Below are 20,871 nucleotides of genomic sequence, written 5' to 3'. Positions count from 1 at the left end.
GCAGCATCTAATAACCAACTCGCAAAATAAAACAAAATAAAAACAAAACAACAAACACGAAAACACCGGACATTATGATACAGACTTATAATTTGCACCGATGTTTTTTCGAAATTCTATACACGAAAAAGAGCCCTCGGTGCACCTGCGCGCTGCTGAAGTCAAAGTAAACTTTGTCATCTCCGCTACATACAGTCCAGTATATAGAGAGACGAGACGACGAGGCTCCAGTTACAGCAGTGCAAATAAACGAACAATAAATATAGTAGAGTAAGAAAATAAATATACACTTTAGGACTCGGGGTAAAGGGATCAATAACAATTTAAAATTTATAATTTATTGTTTGATGATTTAAAGTCTCACACATAACCCGTCGAAAGGGGAGGGAGACCTGCTGCTTCCAAATAGAGCACATTTCATTCATAATGTTGTAAATCCAAGCCCATTATGTATTCATGATTTGAATCCTGGGTTGTGTGAAATCCCAGAAATACACCTTAGACAAAGTTAATCTGTGAACTAAGGTGTAGGTCTGTTAGGTTATGTTGTGGTGATCCTCTGGTTGAGGGATGGGTGATCATACTGGAGTGCAAAATTAAAACCAATGGAAGATGGACAAGAAAAGTTCAAAGCCATCAGGTGCTCAGTTTAGAAAAAAGAAAAGAAGAGGAGAAGAAACGAACAAATGATACAGGTAAGCAGATGTGTCATTGGATAATGGCAGGTCATCCTGAAACAATCAGAATCAGAATACTTTATTAATCCCTAAGGAAATAATGTGGGTTACAGTTGCCCCAAGAAGAAATGGTAAAAATAGTAACAGTAACAGACTAAACTCCAAACAATACATTATGTTACAGATTTTAATATTAATTAGTCATTGTCAATTGATTTGTCCTGTTCTCATTATATGACGAATTATGATGGCTGTTTGGTAGCCGTTTGCATAGTGTCAGGAGTTTTCCTGTATTGCAACCCAGGTCGGAATAAAAAGGCTCAGACAGGTTTACGTGTACAATCCCTTAACACATAGTATGCATACTCTTCATATGTGTGTATGGACAACAGTTTTATGTTAATGTACAATCCTTAACATGTTTTTTGTGTGTGTGTGTGTGGGGGGGGGGCGCCAGAGGGAGTGTTCGCCCAGGGCGCCAAACAGGCTAGGACCGCCACTGCAGCTACAAATCTCTCTGCTGTGAGTGACAAACTTTCCTCCATAACGGAGGAGAGAGATCTGCTGCAAGAAAACCTCACTGAAACTACGAAAGAGCTGAAGAACCTTCAGAGTTTGTCCAAACACAGTGAGTCCTTGTATTTGCTGTTGAGATTTACTTGTTTTGTTTCTTTGTGTTTTTGTTGAAAAATTCAGTGATAAAGTCAGAGTCTTGTGATGATAAAATGATGTTTCATTTCAAATTCTGTGCTACACTAAAATACTTTGACTATTTTTTTCCTATCACTTGCTTTTACAAGACAGCCAGTGTTGGCTATATTGTGTGCACTAGTTTAAAAAACAATTTATGCAATGGTACTTAAGGCCTAGTATATTATTATGAAGTTTCAAGATGATCCATAAAAAATTGTGGGTAATATTTTACAGATTTTAATATTTGATGCCACCTTAACCCGATTTTCACCAAAATTAAATCAGCTCAGGTTGTTATTGGTATCCACCATGACAAAGAATTTCAAATGGACATTTTCACATTTTTAAGATGTATCTTAAAAACTGAGGACACAATACTGATAGCAAACACATAGACCAGGGGTCTCAAACTTGCGACCCATGTCAGACCTACTTGCGTATACCGACGTGAAGAAATTTGGCCCTTGAAGACGTTTTTTAGTGCAATGTTAAAATCAGTTCTTTAAAAGCTCATTTAAGTTTGAGACCCCTGACATAGACAAGCAAACGAATCAAACCAATTAAACACTTCCTCCCTTAAGGGGTAGAACGAAAGGTGTCAGCTGAACTGCAGCTTGAAGTAAAAGTTGGAACTTTTGACTACTATAATAAAATCCTGGGTCCTAACGAGAACAAGATATTTTTCATTTGCCTTTCATAGCTTTCTACCTAACTGCTTACTGCGATGTTAGGTCATGTTTGAATTTTTGTAACTGCTTATCCATTTTAGGGCTGAAGGGCGGACTCTATCTTAGCTTTTACATGGGAACACACTAAACAAGTTCCCAGTCTATCAAAGACTTTACATAGCTGGACAGACCAGCATTAAATGCTATCTGTACCTACAACAAATTTAGAATCACAAGCAAAACTAGAATATATGCTGGGCAAAGACAATGCAAACTTAACACAGAGAGGACCCAGCAGAACCCAGAAACCTACTGTAGTTGACCACTGTACCACCTCGATCTCAGTCTAAATACTGTATTTTGTTATTTCTTGCTCAGGGATTGGGTAACTACAATAAAACTTTTTGTGACCACTGCCCCCTGGTGATAACAAATGTAATTAAATTAGGCAAACATCACATTTGATTTACACAATTTCTATGTTAAACCAACTACTGCTAAAGAATATTTAAACAAATACCAACTCAACTATGAACTAATGATTCCATCAACTTTCAGTGAAGCACATATTAAAATCAATTTTTAATAAATATCACTGAGGAAACATTATAACATCAATGGCATAATGTCTTTGTGTACCTTTTATTTGGCCTATTTACAGAGTGACATCACTAGTTTTAACAAGAATTCATAAAATGCCTGCCATGTGTCAGGCCTGTGGCTCCATAATGCCTTTTGTTTAATGTTTTTTGCAAAGAAAGTGTGTCCTGAAGGATGGATCATGTTCAGTGATAGCTGTTATGTATTATCTGAAAAGCTTGGTTCCTGGGATGAAGGTAGAGATGACTGCAGAAGCAAAGGAGCAGATCTGGTGGTGATAGAAAGCCTTGAAGACAAGGTACAGCATAACTAGTATGCATGTGTGTCATTGTGTTTGTAAATAGCTATTCAAAATCATACTCTTCAAAATGTTTTATATCAATTATTTTACTCACTCTTTTAAATAATACATTTTTTAACAGACATTTATGTCTAGTTACATTAAGGAACGTGCTTGGATTGGTTTGAATGACAAAGAAGAGGAAGGAAAGTGGAAATGGGTCGATGGAACTCCACTGACTCTACAGTAAGTCATCACTTTGGGTACGCTCCAGTGGTCTCATTTGCTCAGGAAGGTTCCTAACTGAGTAATGTGACCCAGGAGAATCTGCATATCGACTATAGTAAATGCTGTTTGAATACTACGAATTCTTAGGAAATCCTCCTTTTTATTACCTCCTTTAGCATAAGATTCACTCAGAGCATCTTTTATGAAAAGGATAGGCGTCATTTAGAACAATCAATCAATCAATCAATCAATCAATCTTTATTTATAAAGCACTTTTCATACAAAAAAAAACTGTAGCACAAAGTTCTTTACATGGTTAAAAGCAGCCCACCCCACCCTCCCACTCACTCCCCACACTCTCATTAACAGAAACAATCATGAATACACACACACACACACACACACACTTAAAGAATGATATTAAGCTGGGTACGCATTAGCCAAGTGAGGAAACACTATCACAGGAAGCCGTCTGCACCGGGAGCCAGTCACAGACCGCAGCCTCCAGGCTGGGCACACAGCAGGAGGGAGGCAAACAAGCCCCCCAGCCAGGCTGAGAAGACCCACAGAGCCCCGGCAGCCACAGTCGATCCCAGCCCCGGTGCAGAGAGCCCCCTCCGAGGAAACACTGGAGATATAACCTAATAAGAATATAAACAGGATAAAGAGATAAAATAAATAAGAGTGGGATACAATATAAATATAAGTATTAACAGAGTAAGAAGATAAAAAATGAATAAGAATAAAATCAATAAATATTAGGTAAAAACTAAGTTAATAATATAAATAGAATAACAGGTTAGAATAAATAAGCATAAAATAAATAAACGTTAGTTAAAAGCTAAATTAAAAAGGTGGGTCTTGAGCCTGTTCTTAAAAAAAACATACACGTTCTCTGCGGCCCTGAGCTCCTCCGGCAGGCTGTTCCACAGACGAGGACCATAACACTGAAAAGCTGCCTCTCCGTGAGTATGTGTCCTGACTTTAGGGACAATCAAAAGGCCAGTACCAGAGGACCTCAGGGTCCGCGAGGGTTCATATGGTAAAAGCAGATCTGAAAGATAAGAAGGCCCAAGACCATTAAGACATTTAAAACCAATAAAAGAACTTTAAAATCGATCCTGAAACACACGGGAGCCAATGCAGCGATTCTAAAACCGGTGTAATGTGGGCCCGCCCTCTGGTCTTCGCCAGCACACGAGCTGCAGAGTTTTGCCAAAGTTGCAATGGTGAGATATTCTTTTGGGGAGACCAGAGAGCAGGGCATTACAGTAATCAATGCGACTGGTAATAAAAGCATGCATCAGCATCTCCGTGTTGGCCCGAGAGAGAATAGGGCGGACTCTGGCTATATATTTTTAGATGATAAAATCCAATTTTGGTTACGTGTTTAATATGTGGGATAAAACCAAGCTCAGAGTCAAAAATAACACCCAGGTTTTTCACTTGTAGTGAAGGGCATAGTGAAAATGCCTGTAATTTAGACAAGAGTTTCTCTCTCTGAGCCTCAGGACCGATGATTGAAACTTCAGTTTTGTCCTGGTTAAGCTGTAAAAAGTTTTCTGCCATCCAAGATTTTATATCTAGAATACAGTTAAAAAGGGCATCCATTGGTCTGGTGTCATCAGGAGACACGGAGATGTACAGCTGAGTGTCATCAGCGTAACTGTGGAAGTTCACTCCATGTCTCCTGATGACACTGCCAAGAGGGAGCATATACAAATTAAAAAGTACAGGGCCTAAAACCGACCCTTGGGGCACACCACATGTCATTTTATGGATCTTAGAGGAGCATGTATCCATACTCACCATAAAAGTTCTGTCTGAGAGATAGGAAGTGAACCAGTTGTGTACAGCACCAGAGAGGCCCACCATGTGTTTCAGTCTGTTTAAAAGAATAGCATGGTCTACTGTATCAAAGGCTGCACTTAGATCCAGTAGCACCAGGACTGAGAGCTTTTGGGCGTCCCAGTTACATCTAAGATCATTTAAAACCTTTAGGAGAGCGGTCTCTGTGCTGTGGTTCACCCGAAATCCAGACTGAAATATTTCTAGGATCTGTTTATCATTCAGAAAATCATTAATCTGAGTAAAAACAAGTTTTTCTAAAATTTTACTTAAAAATGGTAAGTTGGATACAGGTCTGTAGTTATTAAAACCATTACAATCCAAATTGCTCTTCTTCAGAAGGGGCCTCACCACTGCCGTTTTAAAGGCAGCAGGGAAGACACCCAACTGAAGAGAGCAATTCATCATGTATAAAAGCTCAGCTTCAAGAAATCCATAAAGTGTTTTAAAAAGTGAAGAGGGGATTGGATCTAAAAGACATGTGGTGGGTCTCACTGTGGAGAAAACTTTCTTAAGGTTCTCAGCATTAACCAGGACAAAGCTGTCCAGTGTCTCCTCAGGTACAATCGAGCCCTCAGATGTGTTTAAAATCATATCACAAGAAGATAAAATATCACATCTGATGGTGTTGATTTTTCCCCTGAAGTGGTCTGCAAACTGCTCACAGAGCGAGTCTGTGGGGGTTCTTTGGGAGCTGTTAAAATCAGGGTTAAATAAATGATCTATGGTGGAGAAGAGGACCTTGGCATTATTTTTGTTATTACTGATTATTTTGGCGAAGTATGAATTTCTTGAATTCCTTAGTGTATTATTGTAAATTTTAAGTTGCTCGCAAAGTATTTGATGGTTGATTGCATTTTTATTTTTCCTCCATCTCCTTTCTGCTGCCCTGCAGTTTCTTTTGAGTGTTTTGACTTCTTCGTTTCTCCAGGGTGATACACGTTTTACGTTAATCTTTTTGGTGGTGAGTGGAGCAACGGAGTCAAGGCTTTTCTTCAGTTTGAGGTTAAAATGATTAAAAATAAAATCACAGGGTGCAGGTAAAATCACAGGGGGGCATTGGTCTAAAACCCTGGTAAAATTTGCAGCCACTTCAGAGGTTAGATAGCGCCTCCTCACAGTTCGCACCGAGGTCTCCCGCTGAATAAAACCAGAGATGTTAAAAAACACACACTAGTGGTCAGAGACAGCCAAGTCAACAACAGAGGACACACTGGTGGACAGCCCATGGGTGATGACCAGGTCCAGAGTGTGTCCTCTGTTGTGAGTCGGCTGCGTGATGTGTTGGGTAAAATCCATACAATGAAGAATGTTTAAGAATTCTTTTGATGCAGGGTCAGAAGGATTATCTATGTACAGATTAAAATCACCGGTTAAAATTATCATATTATATTTTGAATGTATGTTTGTTAAAAATTCTGAGAATTCCTTGATAAAAGCAGCACTGTCTTTAGGTGGTCTATAAATTGTGACAGATAAAACTGGAGGGCTGCTAAAAACAATAGCGTGGAATTCGAAAGTGGTAAAATGATCAAATAAAATTTGTTTGGTGGTGAGTGTGTTGTTGGTTAAAGATGCAGTCCCACCACCTCTCTTACCACTTCTAATAGAAAAGGAGAAATTAAAATTTGGCGGGGAGGCCTCAGTGAGAACAACTGGTGCATCCGAACCCAGCCATGTTTCAGTTAAAAATAAACAATCAAGTTTATTATCTAAAATTAAATCATTAATAATAAAAGACTTGTTCAACAGAGAGCGGACATTTAAAAGTGCCATACTGATCGAGACTGGTGGCTTTTTGACAGTGGAGTTCAATGGATGTTGACATTTTTGAAGAGGGCGGAGGTTAATAATGTTTTTGGAGTTACTGGATTTATGATAATTGTGTTGCTCTCTGTTTGTGATTATGACGGGTATTGTGTTGACTGTGGGAGAGAGAGGTCCGAGTCCAGAGTTTTGTGTATTACTGTTAAAAGTGGAACAAATATAGGAGCTGGGACCAGGGGGACATCAGTCAGTGGCGGACAGATCAGCAGGTGGTGTCGGTTTGGGGTAATGACAGGGCCGTGTGCGGGAGTGCTGTACGCCAAATACCAAATTGGTCCGTCTGCCCCAAAAAGATGTCTCCTCTCCCAGAAGGCATCAAAATTGTTAATAAAACCCACACCGTGGGAGACACAGGTGGAGGAAAGCCAGGTGTTAAGGCTGAGCAGCCGGCTGAAACGGCCTATCCCTCTGTTGCAGGTGGGGGTGGGCCCGGAGATAAAAGCACTCACCTGCAGCTGACCAAGGAGGCTGAAGAGTTGGAGGAAGTCCAGCTTCAGCAGCTCGGATTGCTGTTTGGGGATGTCATTGGTGCCGATGTGGATGATGAGCCGGTTGGCCTGTGGGTGGGACGCCAGGATGTTGGGAATTCTTTTCAATATGTCGACGACGGTGGCTCCCGGGAACGACAGCGTGAGCGCCCCCCTCATCCGCACGTTCCTGACGATGGAATCCCCGAGGACCAGCGTGGAGAGAGGAGGTGCCACTGGGGACTGCTGACCATCTGAGACGCCCGCGCCGCGGCACCGGGGGTGTTCAAATGGAGATGCACCAGCCGGACCGCGTGAGTGACTCCCAGGTAGCCGGCGCCGTGGGTCCTCTTCTCCGAGGAGCCGGGTGAAGCACAGTTCTCTCGGGCGAAGTTTGCACCACAGCGCCGGGCTGCCCGCCGCGGCTCCGGGGGACGTAGTGGTGGAGATGGCGCAGACCTCAGCGACACAGCGGGATGGCGAGGGCTAGCGGCCAGAGGAGGAAAGTCCACAGGATCCAGGATACTGAATTTATTCTCCGGCACTACCGCACCGGAGGGGTGAGGGTGCGAGAGACGGATCCTCCTGGCCCCTCTGCAGCCACCGCGCGTCCCAACCACGGTCCATGGTGCTGGTTGGAGTGGAGTGGAGCTGACCAAAGCCTTGGGTTTGGCCCCTAGTTGAAACCAGCAGTTCTCGTCCGTGGCAGAAACACCAGCGACACAAGTTGGGAGCCTGGGTTGACTGTTGGCGGGATCTTGGGACACAGCAGCTGGGTGGTGCACTGTGTCGGCTAGCTCAGCGCTAGTAGCGGTGGTTTGAGCTTTGCCAAGGAGGATCGTGTCAAGTTCGCGTTCAGCCCCCTGGATTTGGTATAGCGTGGATATCCTTTGTTCCAACTCGATCACTTTTTGGCTCAGGTTGATGCAGCTTTCACAACTGGATGTTGAGGTAAGTGGTGCCATTCCAAAATCTCGTACCGGAGACAGCGTCAAAAATAAAAACTGCCACTTTAGCTTACGTTTAGCTAGTTGTGGCAGTTGCTAGTGATTAGCTAGTTTTTTTTGCAGCTATGTAATGTAAACTGTTGGCGAACCAGTGTCAAAAATATCGATATCAGGAAATAACACCTCTTTTCCACTTACTTGGTTCGGCGCGACTCGCAACAGTCACAAACAAAATCACAGCCGCAGCGTCACGTCACGTCACGATGGCGTGTGATGGCGTGTGAATTTAAACATATCATGTTTAACCTCAGAGCGAAAGACTGTGTGGGGTTTGAAAACGATGTGCTGGGAGTCCGGTGTTGTCGCCGGCTCTAGTGAGCCTTGACCATCCAGTCAGCTATCGAGCTGGTGAGTAACAGACATCTCCAAAAACGTCGGAGCACTTTTCCAAAAAGAATAATATTAAAACTAAGTAGCTGCTGCCATTGTCGGAAACTGGAATTGGCTGGGCCGAGCTATGATTTCTGGGATAGGTTGGGCCACGAAGGATACACCCGACCCATCCCAGAAATCTGGGAAAAAGGAGGCCACATTTGTCAGATGCATTTGGAGCAGCCTTCGTTGCCTGGCTGTGATCCAATCGGCCTTTAAATACGGCCTCCGAAGGATGCAGCCCCTGAATTGGGACATAGCATGTCTATATATGCTGTATAATCCTAATTTAATCTACTACATTTTAACATAATGCTGTTACCCTTATTCAACCAAGATACTGTAAATGTAGCGGTCATGTCATGAACACAAATACGTTTTCACAATTATCAAGATAATCTTGTGTCTTAGAGATCTGTCTGTGTAACGGATAGTGGGGAAGAAGTGAGTGAAGATGATGAAGGTGAAGAAAAATAAACATTCCCCTGAGAGTGACGGGAAAGATGAGAGGAGGATTTCTCATATTGCAGTTATTTGCATTTTTTTTGGCCTTTGTGCTTTTGAACTATTACAGTGTAGGTCAGGAAAACATTCACTTCTTATAAAACACATCTCTGGTGGTGTCTTGTTGCCCTGCTTTTTTTTTTTCTTTTTTTTTTTTAATTATGCAGTGCAGTAATTCTATCTCAATGTAATTGTTAGAAAACTAAGATTTCATTTTTTACGTTTTTTATTACAGGTGAATCATAACTTGTCAGCTCCACTTTCAAGTTTTTTATCCAGTTTTTTTACTTCACATTTGTAGCTTCGGTGACAACCAAAGAAAACCTCAATTTGTTTTAAAAATGAAATAAATAAATCACCAGTAAAACTAAGCCTTACCTTTGTAATGGAAAATTTGTGTCTCACCTCATCTAACCACTGCGTACTATTGATATGTATTTGTAACTTTCCTGTACAAAGAAAGAGTGTATGAAAACAGGAAAACAACTGATCGTAAGCCACGATGCACTTCATTACCAAGCTGGTGCCTACATGATGGTGAGAATTTCACTCCCAACCACTGAATAGACAAAGATTGTGTCCACATGATGGCTATAAAGGAGCTTTTAGTTTGGTTTCAGTGCTCAAATTATTTTTCCACAACTGTCGGGTAATAAAAACTAAACAAAGACAACAAAAACAAAAACAAAATATTAACTTAAACACAGCAAATACTAAAACAAAGATGAGGTGAAATCCTCATTGAGATGACACAGTATAGCTTGTAAGGCAACCACACAGCATGTCAAAAATAGCGTTCTACCAATACAAGTGAATACATAAAACCACACTTTGGCCTACATGCAAGACATGCAAAGCCACTTTTGTTGGGCTTAACTGGCTTCTTCAATTGGGAGTATGCATTTCTAACAATGCATACTAAAACTTCAATCACAATTAAAGCTGCAAGCAGCGTTGGGAGGGCCCTCGGACCCCAGTGTGTCAAGCCATGCTGAACACCTATTTCCACTTGGTGGCAATGGAGAATACCATCTGAGCAAATGTCACACAGATGCGCGTTGTGTGTTGAATGGCCAGTTAAGATTTCATCTAGATCAATGATGATTATAATCTAGTGTGCATTTCCTCTTCCCACTACTCAGCACTCTAACTATTGGCAGGTATGACTATACTATTAGCATATCAATCTGTTCGGGGCTCAGCTCTCATCATGCCTGTGAAGTTTGGGAGAGATTGGATAAAGTGTCCTAGAGTTACAGCAGTTGTGTGCTAGTTGGTGAATGACTAAAACTCGACGTGTCGCTGTGACTATGCTGTTACACAAAACCCCAAAAGCTTTGCAATTTAACTACACCAAGGTCTTTAGTTTCCACTGACTGAAGATCATGTTGATCTGATTAAAACCTTAGGAGGAGTTTGTTAAAGTACGAGGCCTGAAAACGATGAAAAATGTCCCTAAAATTACATATTAAATTCAAAGTGGCCAACTTCCTGGGTTTAGCATGTGGCTCTATCAGACTTTTTTGTACATCTTAATATCTTACATCAGGCTGCCAAATTTCAGACTCATAGATTAAACATAGTGCAGGGGCTGCTCTTTTGAAATTTTATAGGAGGTACTGTGGATCATTCCATCCGCGCTACTGAGCCATTTTGCCCTGTCCATGTCTGAAACCATTAAAATAAGCAATTTTTCTCCAGACCTGATGCGTGTGCAAAATTTCATGAGTTTTTGAGCATGTCTAGGCCCTCAAAAAGCAAATTCATTTCAGTTCAAAGGCACACAAGATCAACAACAGAAACAAAATAAAAGAGAGAACAGCAAAGAAAGAGCACCTTGCATCATTCTCTATGGGAATGTCCTGCAGTGTTCTTCTTCTGGGGCAAGGTAATAAAGATGCTGTCATTACTGATGTATCGCAGTCTTCCTGTTGACCCACTGCTACATCTTATACTTGACGACTCCAGGTTTTCAATGACAACGAAAGTGCGCAAATTATGCTTGGCAGGCATGACTGCATGGCCAAAAACTAGTGGTTCAGAGGTGGCTGCCACCACATGAACTCTTGGTGAAACACTGGCTGAACACTTTGTTAGATATCTTGTACCTAGAACTATCCTCAGCTAGAGTTAATTATGCGAACCCCTCAACAGTCCAAAACTGGGAAGGGAATTAGACTAAAAGACTACTCAGGAGTGCGAGTTTATACGTGTATTTTCTTTCGTTTTGTTTTAAATTACTGATCTATTGTTCCTCTTTCCTTATCTGTTACACCAAATTGTGCTGTCATTGGTATGTTGTGGTCATGCTGTAAAGGTGATATGAGTTGGTAGAGGTGGGGTGGGGGTGGAAAGGGACTTGTAGAGTTTGGGATTGGGGTAATGTTCCCAGGGAAACTCAGTATGATGTATGTTTGTGATGTGCTGTATACGATAGTTTCCCTTTGTTCGAAAAACAGATAAAAACAGAAACATTGCATTACAATAAAAAGTGATCATAATCAGTCTTTTATGAGTGCGGACCTGGGTTGGTTGAAAAATAAAATATACTACATCAAACTCTCATGTGCTCTGGTGTCTTTTTTCACATTTTTGATATTTCAGCAACTTTTTATTGACAAGTTTTTCTGTTGAATGTTGGTGGCAGAGTTAGGAGCCTTACACTGCCCCATTAATAAATACATTTTCACAGCACTATAGAGTATTTAAAGGTTTAAGATTTAAATGTCTTAGTCAGAAATCTACACTATTCGTTACTGTGTCTTTTCATATGGATATATATATATACACAGCTCTAGTTTCAGTGGTAGCATAGCTGCACAAACCACATATTGAATAGGCGACTTCCTCTGAACTTCAAACTTTAGAATCAACTGAAACCAGTGAGATTCTCACACTTCACATGTCCTGTGCCACAGAGCTGAGCTCAGAAATAATCCACATCCTTTCACGCAATGGAGGAAATTTATGTCAATGAACGATATGTCAAACCTGCCAACAAGCCATCTATAAAAAACCCCACAGGTAAGAAAGAAAATACAAAAATGTAAAGTTTAAATTATTAAATCTGTTATTACCATTATCACCCCCTTCACCACAACCACTATTGTTTTTTCTTTTCAGCTCCAAGAAGCTACAAGAGAAGCTTTTATTTAGTTGTTATTCTCTCGTTGGGGCTGCTGGCTGGACTTCTCACTCTTGCTTTCTACTGTGAGTTGTGTTGTGTTGCTTTGTTGTTGTTGTTTTCTTCTGTTATATATATAACATGTTTCATTACCTACTGGCAAAATTCAAAAATATTTTTGCTTAGGTCAAAAATAAATCAGCAACAGTGTTCTTTTGTGTCTCAAAAACATCTTTGCTTATTTATCTGTATTTCAGACAAAAACTCCTTACAAGATTCAGCTGAATATCTCTCAATGAGTAACAAACTTTCCTCAATAACTGAGGAGAGAGAGCTTCTAAATGCAAATGTCTCTGCAGTGAGTAACCAACTTTCTTCTATGACTGAGGAGAGAGACCTGCTGAAGGCCAACCTCACTGAAATGACTAAAGAGATGGAGAGACTGCAGAGTTTGTTCAACCAGAGTGAGTCCTTGTGTCTTTGTAAAAGGTCTTACTGTGGAAATTGATTTAACAGAAATTTGAAAAAGCAAACATTAATCTTTAGGGGCACATATTTATATGAACCACTGGCTTCATTGTTGCATCTCTGCTTATCACTTTAAAGCTGGATTGCAGCAGTGCATCTTATGCTATTCACAAATTCACATTTACAAGAAAAACACAGTTGGTACAAAAATGCTGGAATCCATTCTATTAGTAAGTGTGTAATTCATCATTTGTAAAGCATTACTCCTCCTTAGTATGTAATTTATAAACACATGAATACAGATATGTGTATTCATGATGGAAAATATTACTGTGTTCTTGGTATCATTTTAAGTCTAAGTCTAAGTAAGTGAGTAACAAAGTATTTAGGTGCCCATTCATTTATATATTGATTAAAATGTGAACTTATCGTGACTTAATAGAGATTTTATAAATACTTTTTTAAAATTTTAATTTATTGTTAATTCAGACACTTTATTCAGTTAGCTATTTTTGTGACCTTATCTAAAGAGAGGACTAGTTTATATTTATATTTATTAATAAAAATGAATGTAGGTCAAGAGTCAAACAAGTCTCAGGTATCTTCACAGCAGAAAAATGACACAGAAAAATCACAAAGAACATACAAATAGTTTTTTGCCAGATGCAAACTTAACCCACCTGAGGTTTATGATATGTAATACTGAAATGTAGGTTAGGTTAGGTAAGGTAGGGTAAGGTAAGATAAGGTAAGATCTTTATTTTCACTGTTACCAGAACAATGAAACACAGTTTGGCATCTTTCCATTGACAGCATGTAGGTTTTTAACATTCAGATTCTTAGAATAAGAGAATAATATAAAATAAGTTGAAGAGGTACCTACACAGAGAATGTATGTAAAGCTCAGTAATTTAAGTATCTACACAAAAAGGATATGCACAAGTTATATACAGAAACGAAATTAAATAATAGATATGGATATAGATATAGATATATATGCCGGCTCAGACGTCTCAACAAGGTCCGGGTCAGGTGTTGAGGAACCAGGGCACCCTGACGAGAAGTGGGCTACTGGAACAGGAAGTCATCGGTGGGCAAGAGATGAAAATAGGGCGTTGTTGGAATGCTACTACTCAAGTAACCCTGACGGAAGGGGTTACATGAATAAGATAAGGGACCTATCTTCGATACCCAACATCCACATCCACAGCGAAAAAACTAGTAGCGCAGTGTTCCAACATTAAAAAGAATGGATTGCTCTCACAGCTAGAGATTGACGAGGTACAACACAAATGCTACGGAAAGGGGGAGCCAGGGAGACAGGTCAGGGGGGAGATATCATCACCTCCACCTGAGATTGGGTACCATGCCCCAAGTGTGACAGAAGAAGGTTTTTTGAGTGTGAGAGGAACTGACCTGAAAGACAACATCATGACGCTTGAAACTTGGATCACCCGTAGCCGGTTACCAAGACTACGTGAAGCAGAAGTAATCAGTGAGATACTTGGCTAGAAGTTGAACAGCCACAACGAACAGTGCCCTCCATGGAGAAGGAGACTAGAGGCTAAGATCAAAGTAGCACGGAGGGAGGTTAGCCAAATATTGGGGGTGCAGAAAAAAGGTGCCTAAGAAGTATAGCAAGCTGTCCATACCTGAGGCCTTGGAAACTGCCAAGCAATGACTCACAGCCTTGGCCAGCCGCTTGAAGAGGTACACCAGAGAGATCGAAGGCAGGAGAATAAATTAGCTGTTCTCCACAGAACCAGTCAAGGTATACTCTCAGTGGCAGGGGAGTAATATTAAAATGGTACCACCAAGGCTGGAGATGGAGCAATACTGGAAAAACATATGGGAGAAAGACGCAGCCCACAACAGCAATGCTCAGACATCCAAGAAAGGGTCTCCAGTATGAAGAGTTGGACACCACCAGGCCCCAACATGGTTCATGCCTACTGGCTGAAGAAGCTGACTGCACACCACGACCGCCTACCGGCACAAATGAACCAGCTGCTAGTTGACGAAAGACACCCAGAATGGCTAACCGAAGGCAGGACAGTCCTGATTCCCATCCAACTACCAACCAATAACCTGTCTTAGTACCACATGGAAACTCCTGTCAGGCATCATAGCGGCTAAGATGAACAGGCATATGGCTCAATACATGAGCCGGGAGCAAAACACCAGCTACAGGTAGATCAAGCAGTCACCTGAGACTGCAAGACTAGGCTGACTAACCTATGCACTGCTTGGATTGACTATAACAAGGCTTATGACTCAATGCCCCACAGCTGGATCCTAGAATGCCTAGACCAGGGTTCGGCAACCTTTCTGATGATAGTGGTGCAACGGATCAAAAACCTCACGGTTCGGATCGGATCACGGTTTTAAGTCACAGATCGGATCAATTTTTGGATCAGCAAAAAAAAGAAAAAAAGACAAAATTTTAACATTTACTTATTAACTTATTAAAGTATTTTTTGCCTATTAAAAACATTCAACTCAAGACTCATTCCACGCAATTATATAAAAACAAATTAAGGTGCAATATAGGGCAGTACAGGGCTTTGTATCTACCACTCTGCTGTGATATAATGAGCGGTCACGGTCACGTAGCTTTCCGTTAACCTGGAGGTCCACCCATTTGTAGTTGGGCAACAGAAGATGCCTGGGACAGTTCAGCCATAACTTTAAACTTTTCCTGCTCATACATGCTTGGCTCAAGCACGGTCATCATAGTTTAAACCCCTTGTTTTGCACACGGGAATACGGCCTCCCATCTGCAGCTAAACACCCCAGTAGCTTTTGTAATAGCTTTAGCCCGGTCGGATTGGGCAGCTTAAATGCTGCAAACTCCTCTGCTCCTCCACTTGGACCGCTAGCGCTAGCCATAACTATCGCTTGACAGACTGACCACGCACACCATACACATACTTTTTTACCTTCTTTTTAGAATCTTCGGATCACGTGCGTGCTGAACCGTGGAGTGGGATCGGTTCGGATTACGGATCAACCGTGATCCGTTGCACCACTATGATGAATGCCATCTAAAATTTCCTCAGAAGTCAATGTGCCATATGACTGCATTAGCAATAAATTTAATAATGTTCTATATCAACAGTTACACACTATATAGAACAACTTTATAGAATTATATTTGTTCGCAGATGCTGGTATAATGCAGATCAGCTATTTTGAAACAACAAAAAAAGACGCTTCTTATCCATAATAAGAACTCCATAACAGCAAATTGACTGTACAACAGAAAATGCAAATGCTATTTATGGTCTCCTCACAACAATGATAAGAAAAATAAACTGGGCCAATATGGAATGTTTGTTAATACAGGGATACACATGTTAATGTGATCTCTGGTCTCCGACTCAGAGACACAGGTCTCTAAGTGTCCAGCATTCAGACGGCTACCTGAGGACACTCTTCGTGTGAGAGAAAATCTGCTCACACAGATATGTAGAGCCAAATACTGTTATTAAGGCCTCTGCAATGTTCAGAAGACAAACTTGTCAAGTAGTGATGTCCAGCAGGTGAAAATGCAAGCTCCATGAACACGCACAGCTGTGGATTCCAGCTGCGTTTGTAGTTCTGCAAACTTTGACCCCCACAGAGTCGAGCTTTTCAGCTGCATTTCGATTTCCTCTGTGTCCAGCCAGTTAAAGCGAGACAAATCCAGCTGCTTATTAAAGCTTTCTGGTTTGATCAGAAAATAAAACATTGGTCCATACGCCTGAAAGTCCTGAAAACGCATTGTGAATTTTGTCTCGAGTCTATGGATGTATCCGTGTATTTCCATGGTGCTGATGCTGCGCTGAGCGGACAGCTCCTGAAGCATTTGAAGTGTCAGACATTTCAACATCGCTTGAAAAAATTGCCAGCTAGCAACGTCCCTCTCACCAGTAGGCTTAGTTATTTTTAGCCAATTACAAGTTGAATTTGGTAGTTGGGGTTGTTAGCCAAGATACTGTCATTAAGCGTTAAGAAGTGGCACAACTAATGTGTCTATGCGAGCTAATTTGTCATGTGCACCGCTGGACCTGCCATTTATTTTTTTATGCACCTTCTCAGATTAATGAAGAAGGTGAGAGAAGGACTGTTGTTGTGTGTGTATATGGATAATAGCAAACACTGAAATACAATTTTTGCACGCAGCACTGAATTTTGTTCGCTCAAATTTAGCTTTTCTTCGCTCAAAATAAATTTCTCCTCAAAATGGCACTCTTCATCACAAAGGTTGCCGACCCCTGATTGTCAAATAAGTCAGCATCAACTCAGGTTCAGTTCCAAGTTGTTGCTGAATTAGAGGAAAAATATCCAGTTCTGTGCTTTTACAAAGTTGAACTCACCTGAAATGAAAGAAATAATGGATGGCCTACTCCTTTGTTGAAAACCAAGAGAAGCTCCACCAGTTAAGGAGGCAATTAGCTGAAGATGTGGTTTTCTGTCATTAAGGACAATCCGAAATCAATGGGTATTTCCATACATACACACATGGATCTGAAGGTTAAAATTATTTTGTAAGCGCATGATGTAAGATACATTAGCAAACGATTTTAGCAGTATTTAGGGGGCAAATAAAAATAAGCAGACATGTCATGGCACTGCCCTCACATTCTCAGGCGTAATATTTGTGGGAAGTCTCTTTAAAGTTGTGGTCATTCCAGCAGGAACACTAAATTAGTAGCAGAAATGAAAGTGATCACAGCACAAAAATATTTGGAAAATGAATAAAACACATCAGTGATAAACTGGGTCCAACTTTCAACAAAGTAATCGGACAAACAATTAGAGTGTTTTCGTAAAGTTAGCACAGTTCACTTTAGCTTTTAATTTCCCGGCAAAAAATGTGTCCCACACACTTTGTTGTTGTTGTAAAACTGTTATTCTCTGTAAGTGAATACAGTGTGCATAGATCTTATTGTTAGATGATCCTGTTTAATTAAATAAAGATCAAATGAGCATTATTATAGAAGTCTTAAAACATCATTCACTAACTGTACTACTACTTCTCTATAATTTCTTCTAGATAAAGCATGCCCTGCAGGATGGAGCAAGTTCAGCTGTAGCTGCTATCTCCTCTCTGAAAGGTCTGCTTCCTGGGATGCAGCCAGAAAGAACTGCAGAGACAGAGGAGCAGATCTGATGGTTATTGACACTCCTGAAGAACAGGTACAGTGTTTATGTATGTGTGTGTTATTGTGTTTGTAAATAAATATTAAAGTTCAAACTCCTGTTTATTTTAATGTAAACAATTTCGCTGGTTTTGAACAAAAATGTAGAAATTAATATATAACTACAACACATTTACTACACATAAAACCCTGAAACAACTATAATTTTGTCTCAGTGAGAAAAAAAAAGGTAGGCTTTTCTGTTTTCGCAATTTCTGGAGAAATTGCAGTGAGATTGTTGCTACTGGTGGTCTGTAGCTTGCCTCTGGTGCAGCTAAAATGCTGGAGGCAATGAGTTAAAGGCTGGCTAACAAAGTTAAAAGGAGATGTCTCATAAACACATAGGCAGGTAATTAGATTTTCTGTGTGTGATTAAAAGAATAAGAAAAAAAGACTTCTGAAAAATGTGTTGATGTGTAATACACAACATAGTCAAAATAAAATGTAATTGTGAAAAAAGTCCCAAGCTGTATTTTAACTCACAACCATCAACATGCAAGGAAGAGGTGAAAAAGAGGTAACTCTGCCACTAACTAAAAAGTGGAATTTTCAGAAATGGTACAAGGTTTAGAAAATCAGAATAGAAACACACAGTGGATAACTGAGCCAGTCATTTTGAGGTATGAATAGTTTGTCTACCACAAATGGTGTGAGACTAGTTAGGGAAGAAGAAGCATCTGATAACATACACTGGGACTGCTGCTTTGCAACAATCCCACAGATTACAGTGAATGAAACCCTTGGAAGTTAGAAAAATAAATTAATAACTGTACAAGAACACATGCAATGTAGTTTCCAAAGATTCTTCCACTGATACACTGCAAAATAGAGCACTTCCTATGAGCTGGACAGGAGTTTGTAGCCAAGAGGCATGTGCATCCGATAATTTGAAGACAATTTTTCATTACTATTAGTATACTATTGCACTATGTATTGTTTCCACTGTACATGTTTGTTGTACAAACTGTACTGTTCCACTCTACCTGTTTGTTTGTTTGTTTTTTAACTCTGACACACTAATGTACATGCTTTAGTAAAAGTTATGTTTTATGAAATGTGTGGGACATCATGAAATGAGCAAACACCTCTAAGATAATTTTGAACACGCTTATAATACGTTTAGACAGTATTAAGAGATTTTAGTGGCAATAGCTTACTCATTGTTAAAAAAAACAACATAACAAATAAATTAAAGGTTGGAGTGTATTAAAGCATGTTGCCTGTTAAGTGGTGTGTTTTCCTGTATTAGCTGTGGAAAATATATCTCCATTGTTGAGGGTAAATGCTGCAATAAATATGTAAAAGCAAAACAAGGGGAAAAAAGGAAAAAGAAAATGGTTTAATTAGTGGTGGTTTAGGATGTTTTAAAAATAGATTTTAGATGAAATTGGAATAAATTGTGGTTCAAATCTAAAATGAAAATGAAAATTTTTCTTCACATTAAACAGATGATCCTCTCTGTAATCATCACAGAAGACGCTTGGATTGGTTTGAATGACAAAGAAAAGGAGGGAACATGGAAATGGGTAGATGGAACGCCACTGACTCTCAGGTAAGACTTCACTTTCGGTTTAGTTTACTACTTTTATTACATTTCCAAAAGATATTTGTAAAACCCATACATATATGCAGAGATACCCACATTTGTGATGTTACATGTCAGTGGGATGAGCCAAACTACAAGGCCAACAGGTTAAAGATGTGTGCTAATGACTTGTTTTGGTAACATTGATCAGAAAAAGTTACTCCATTAGTCATGATGTACTGCAGTCTGATGGAAGCACCAACACCAAAGCATCTCAGCTTTTCTTCAGTAATAATAAGACAATGTTTTTGTTACTCACCTGCTAGGTACTGGGCAGGAGACCAACCTGATAATGGTGGTGGACTGGAAGACTGTGCTCATATCATAAATAATAATAAAAAGTCCTGGAATGATCTTCCATGTTCAACTTCTCTAAAGTGGATCTGTGAAAAAATACCATAAAATCAATGTACAGTTTCTCAGAAATGATATAATCAAAAAATGTTTTACGGTTTTAGCTGTGATTGTAATTCCACATTATAACTTTGATATGCTCTGTCATGATGAGGCATTTTGTTGTAGCTTTTTTATAAGTCAGTGGAAATCAAACACAAGCACGGCTAAGCATAAGCGGTTAATTTTTGATATTTCTATTTGAAATTATTTGATTTTTAATGTAATTTTCTTCTTCTGGTAGTTTTTCTTTATCTATTGTGGTATTATTTTAATTAAGTCTTTTATTTCTTTTCCTTCTTCTTCATAGTTGTTTTACTCAGTTTCAGTTCACGATCATATATTTTGCTTCATATCACATTGTATTACCTCATAATAGAGGTAGTTTTTTTTCCTGCAGTGTTTCTTTATGTTCCTCCCTCTGTCTCATTTCTGTGTTGTTGAGTGTTAGTATTCATTAGGGTTAGTTGTCTTTTGCATATTTCCTCTTTTCCATTTGTTTCCTGCGTTTGTATTACTTCCTGCTTCAGTTTTTCCCTCATTTCTTTCATTGTTATGTTTTTGATGGTGTTTGAGTGACCTTGTACGTGTCATTCTGTCTTACAATAAACTGCAAAAACAAAAGATCTAAAGTGCTCTTCTGGGAATTAATTGAGATATAGACTTTATTAAGATAGTTATCTTATGATGAAAAGACCAAAAAGCCTTATGTGAAGAAAGCTGTATTGTGTATTTTTTTTTTTACCTTTTTTTTTTTTTTGCCATTTTCTAAACTTAAATTCAAGTTCAGATGAACAACAATACATGAGATATCACACTGTCTCATTATTTATTTAACATAAATTTGGTGTCTACTGTGAGTCTGGTTCTCACAGGAGAGAGACCCGCTGCATGCCAACCTCACTGCAAATGCCAGAGACTCCTAGACTCCTACATAGACTTCTATT

At 39.8% G+C, this 20,871-nt stretch overlaps 2 protein-coding genes across 5 annotated transcripts in view; both read left to right on the top strand.

Annotated features, from left to right (window-relative positions):
• The window catches only part of LOC116314661 (CD209 antigen-like protein A), a 91,428-nt gene that overhangs the window by 67,442 nt on the left and 3,115 nt on the right, over nt 1-20,871 (top strand). The window lies entirely within an intron of this gene.
• LOC120433557 (C-type lectin domain family 4 member E-like) lies at nt 1,132-20,565 on the top strand. 3 transcript variants are annotated; one of them, XM_039599915.1, is made up of 9 exons: nt 1,132-1,305; nt 2,856-2,936; nt 3,061-3,164; nt 12,090-12,195; nt 12,295-12,381; nt 12,553-12,759; nt 17,802-17,944; nt 19,395-19,498; nt 19,798-20,565. In XM_039599915.1, the coding sequence occupies exons 4-9, from the start codon at nt 12,126-12,128 to the stop codon at nt 19,931-19,933; spliced, it is 747 nt and encodes a 248-aa protein (XP_039455849.1). In that variant the 5' UTR covers nt 1,132-1,305; nt 2,856-2,936; nt 3,061-3,164; nt 12,090-12,125; the 3' UTR covers nt 19,934-20,565. The 3 variants fall into 3 exon arrangements, with proteins under 3 accessions (XP_039455849.1, XP_039455851.1, XP_039455850.1); XM_039599917.1 differs by lacking the exon at nt 1,132-1,305 and having other exon boundaries at nt 2,546-2,936; nt 3,075-3,164; XM_039599916.1 differs by lacking the exon at nt 1,132-1,305 and having other exon boundaries at nt 2,546-2,936.

This window comes from Oreochromis aureus, linkage group 16 (assembly GCF_013358895.1).
Source record: "Oreochromis aureus strain Israel breed Guangdong linkage group 16, ZZ_aureus, whole genome shotgun sequence".
NCBI classification, from domain to species: Eukaryota; Metazoa; Chordata; class Actinopteri; order Cichliformes; family Cichlidae; genus Oreochromis; species Oreochromis aureus.
This window is presented reverse-complemented; position numbering and strand designations above follow the sequence as displayed.

Coding starts and splice junctions, on each gene's coding strand:
- LOC120433557 (XM_039599915.1), top strand. CDS start 12,126: ATGGAGGAAATTTATGTCAATGAACGATATGTCAAACCTGCCAACAAG. Junction 12,196..12,294: donor ATCTATAAAAAACCCCACAG/GTAAGAAAGAAA, acceptor TTTTCTTTTCAG/CTCCAAGAAGCTACAAGAGA. Junction 19,499..19,797: donor GGAACGCCACTGACTCTCAG/GTAAGACTTCAC, acceptor CTCACCTGCTAG/GTACTGGGCAGGAGACCAAC.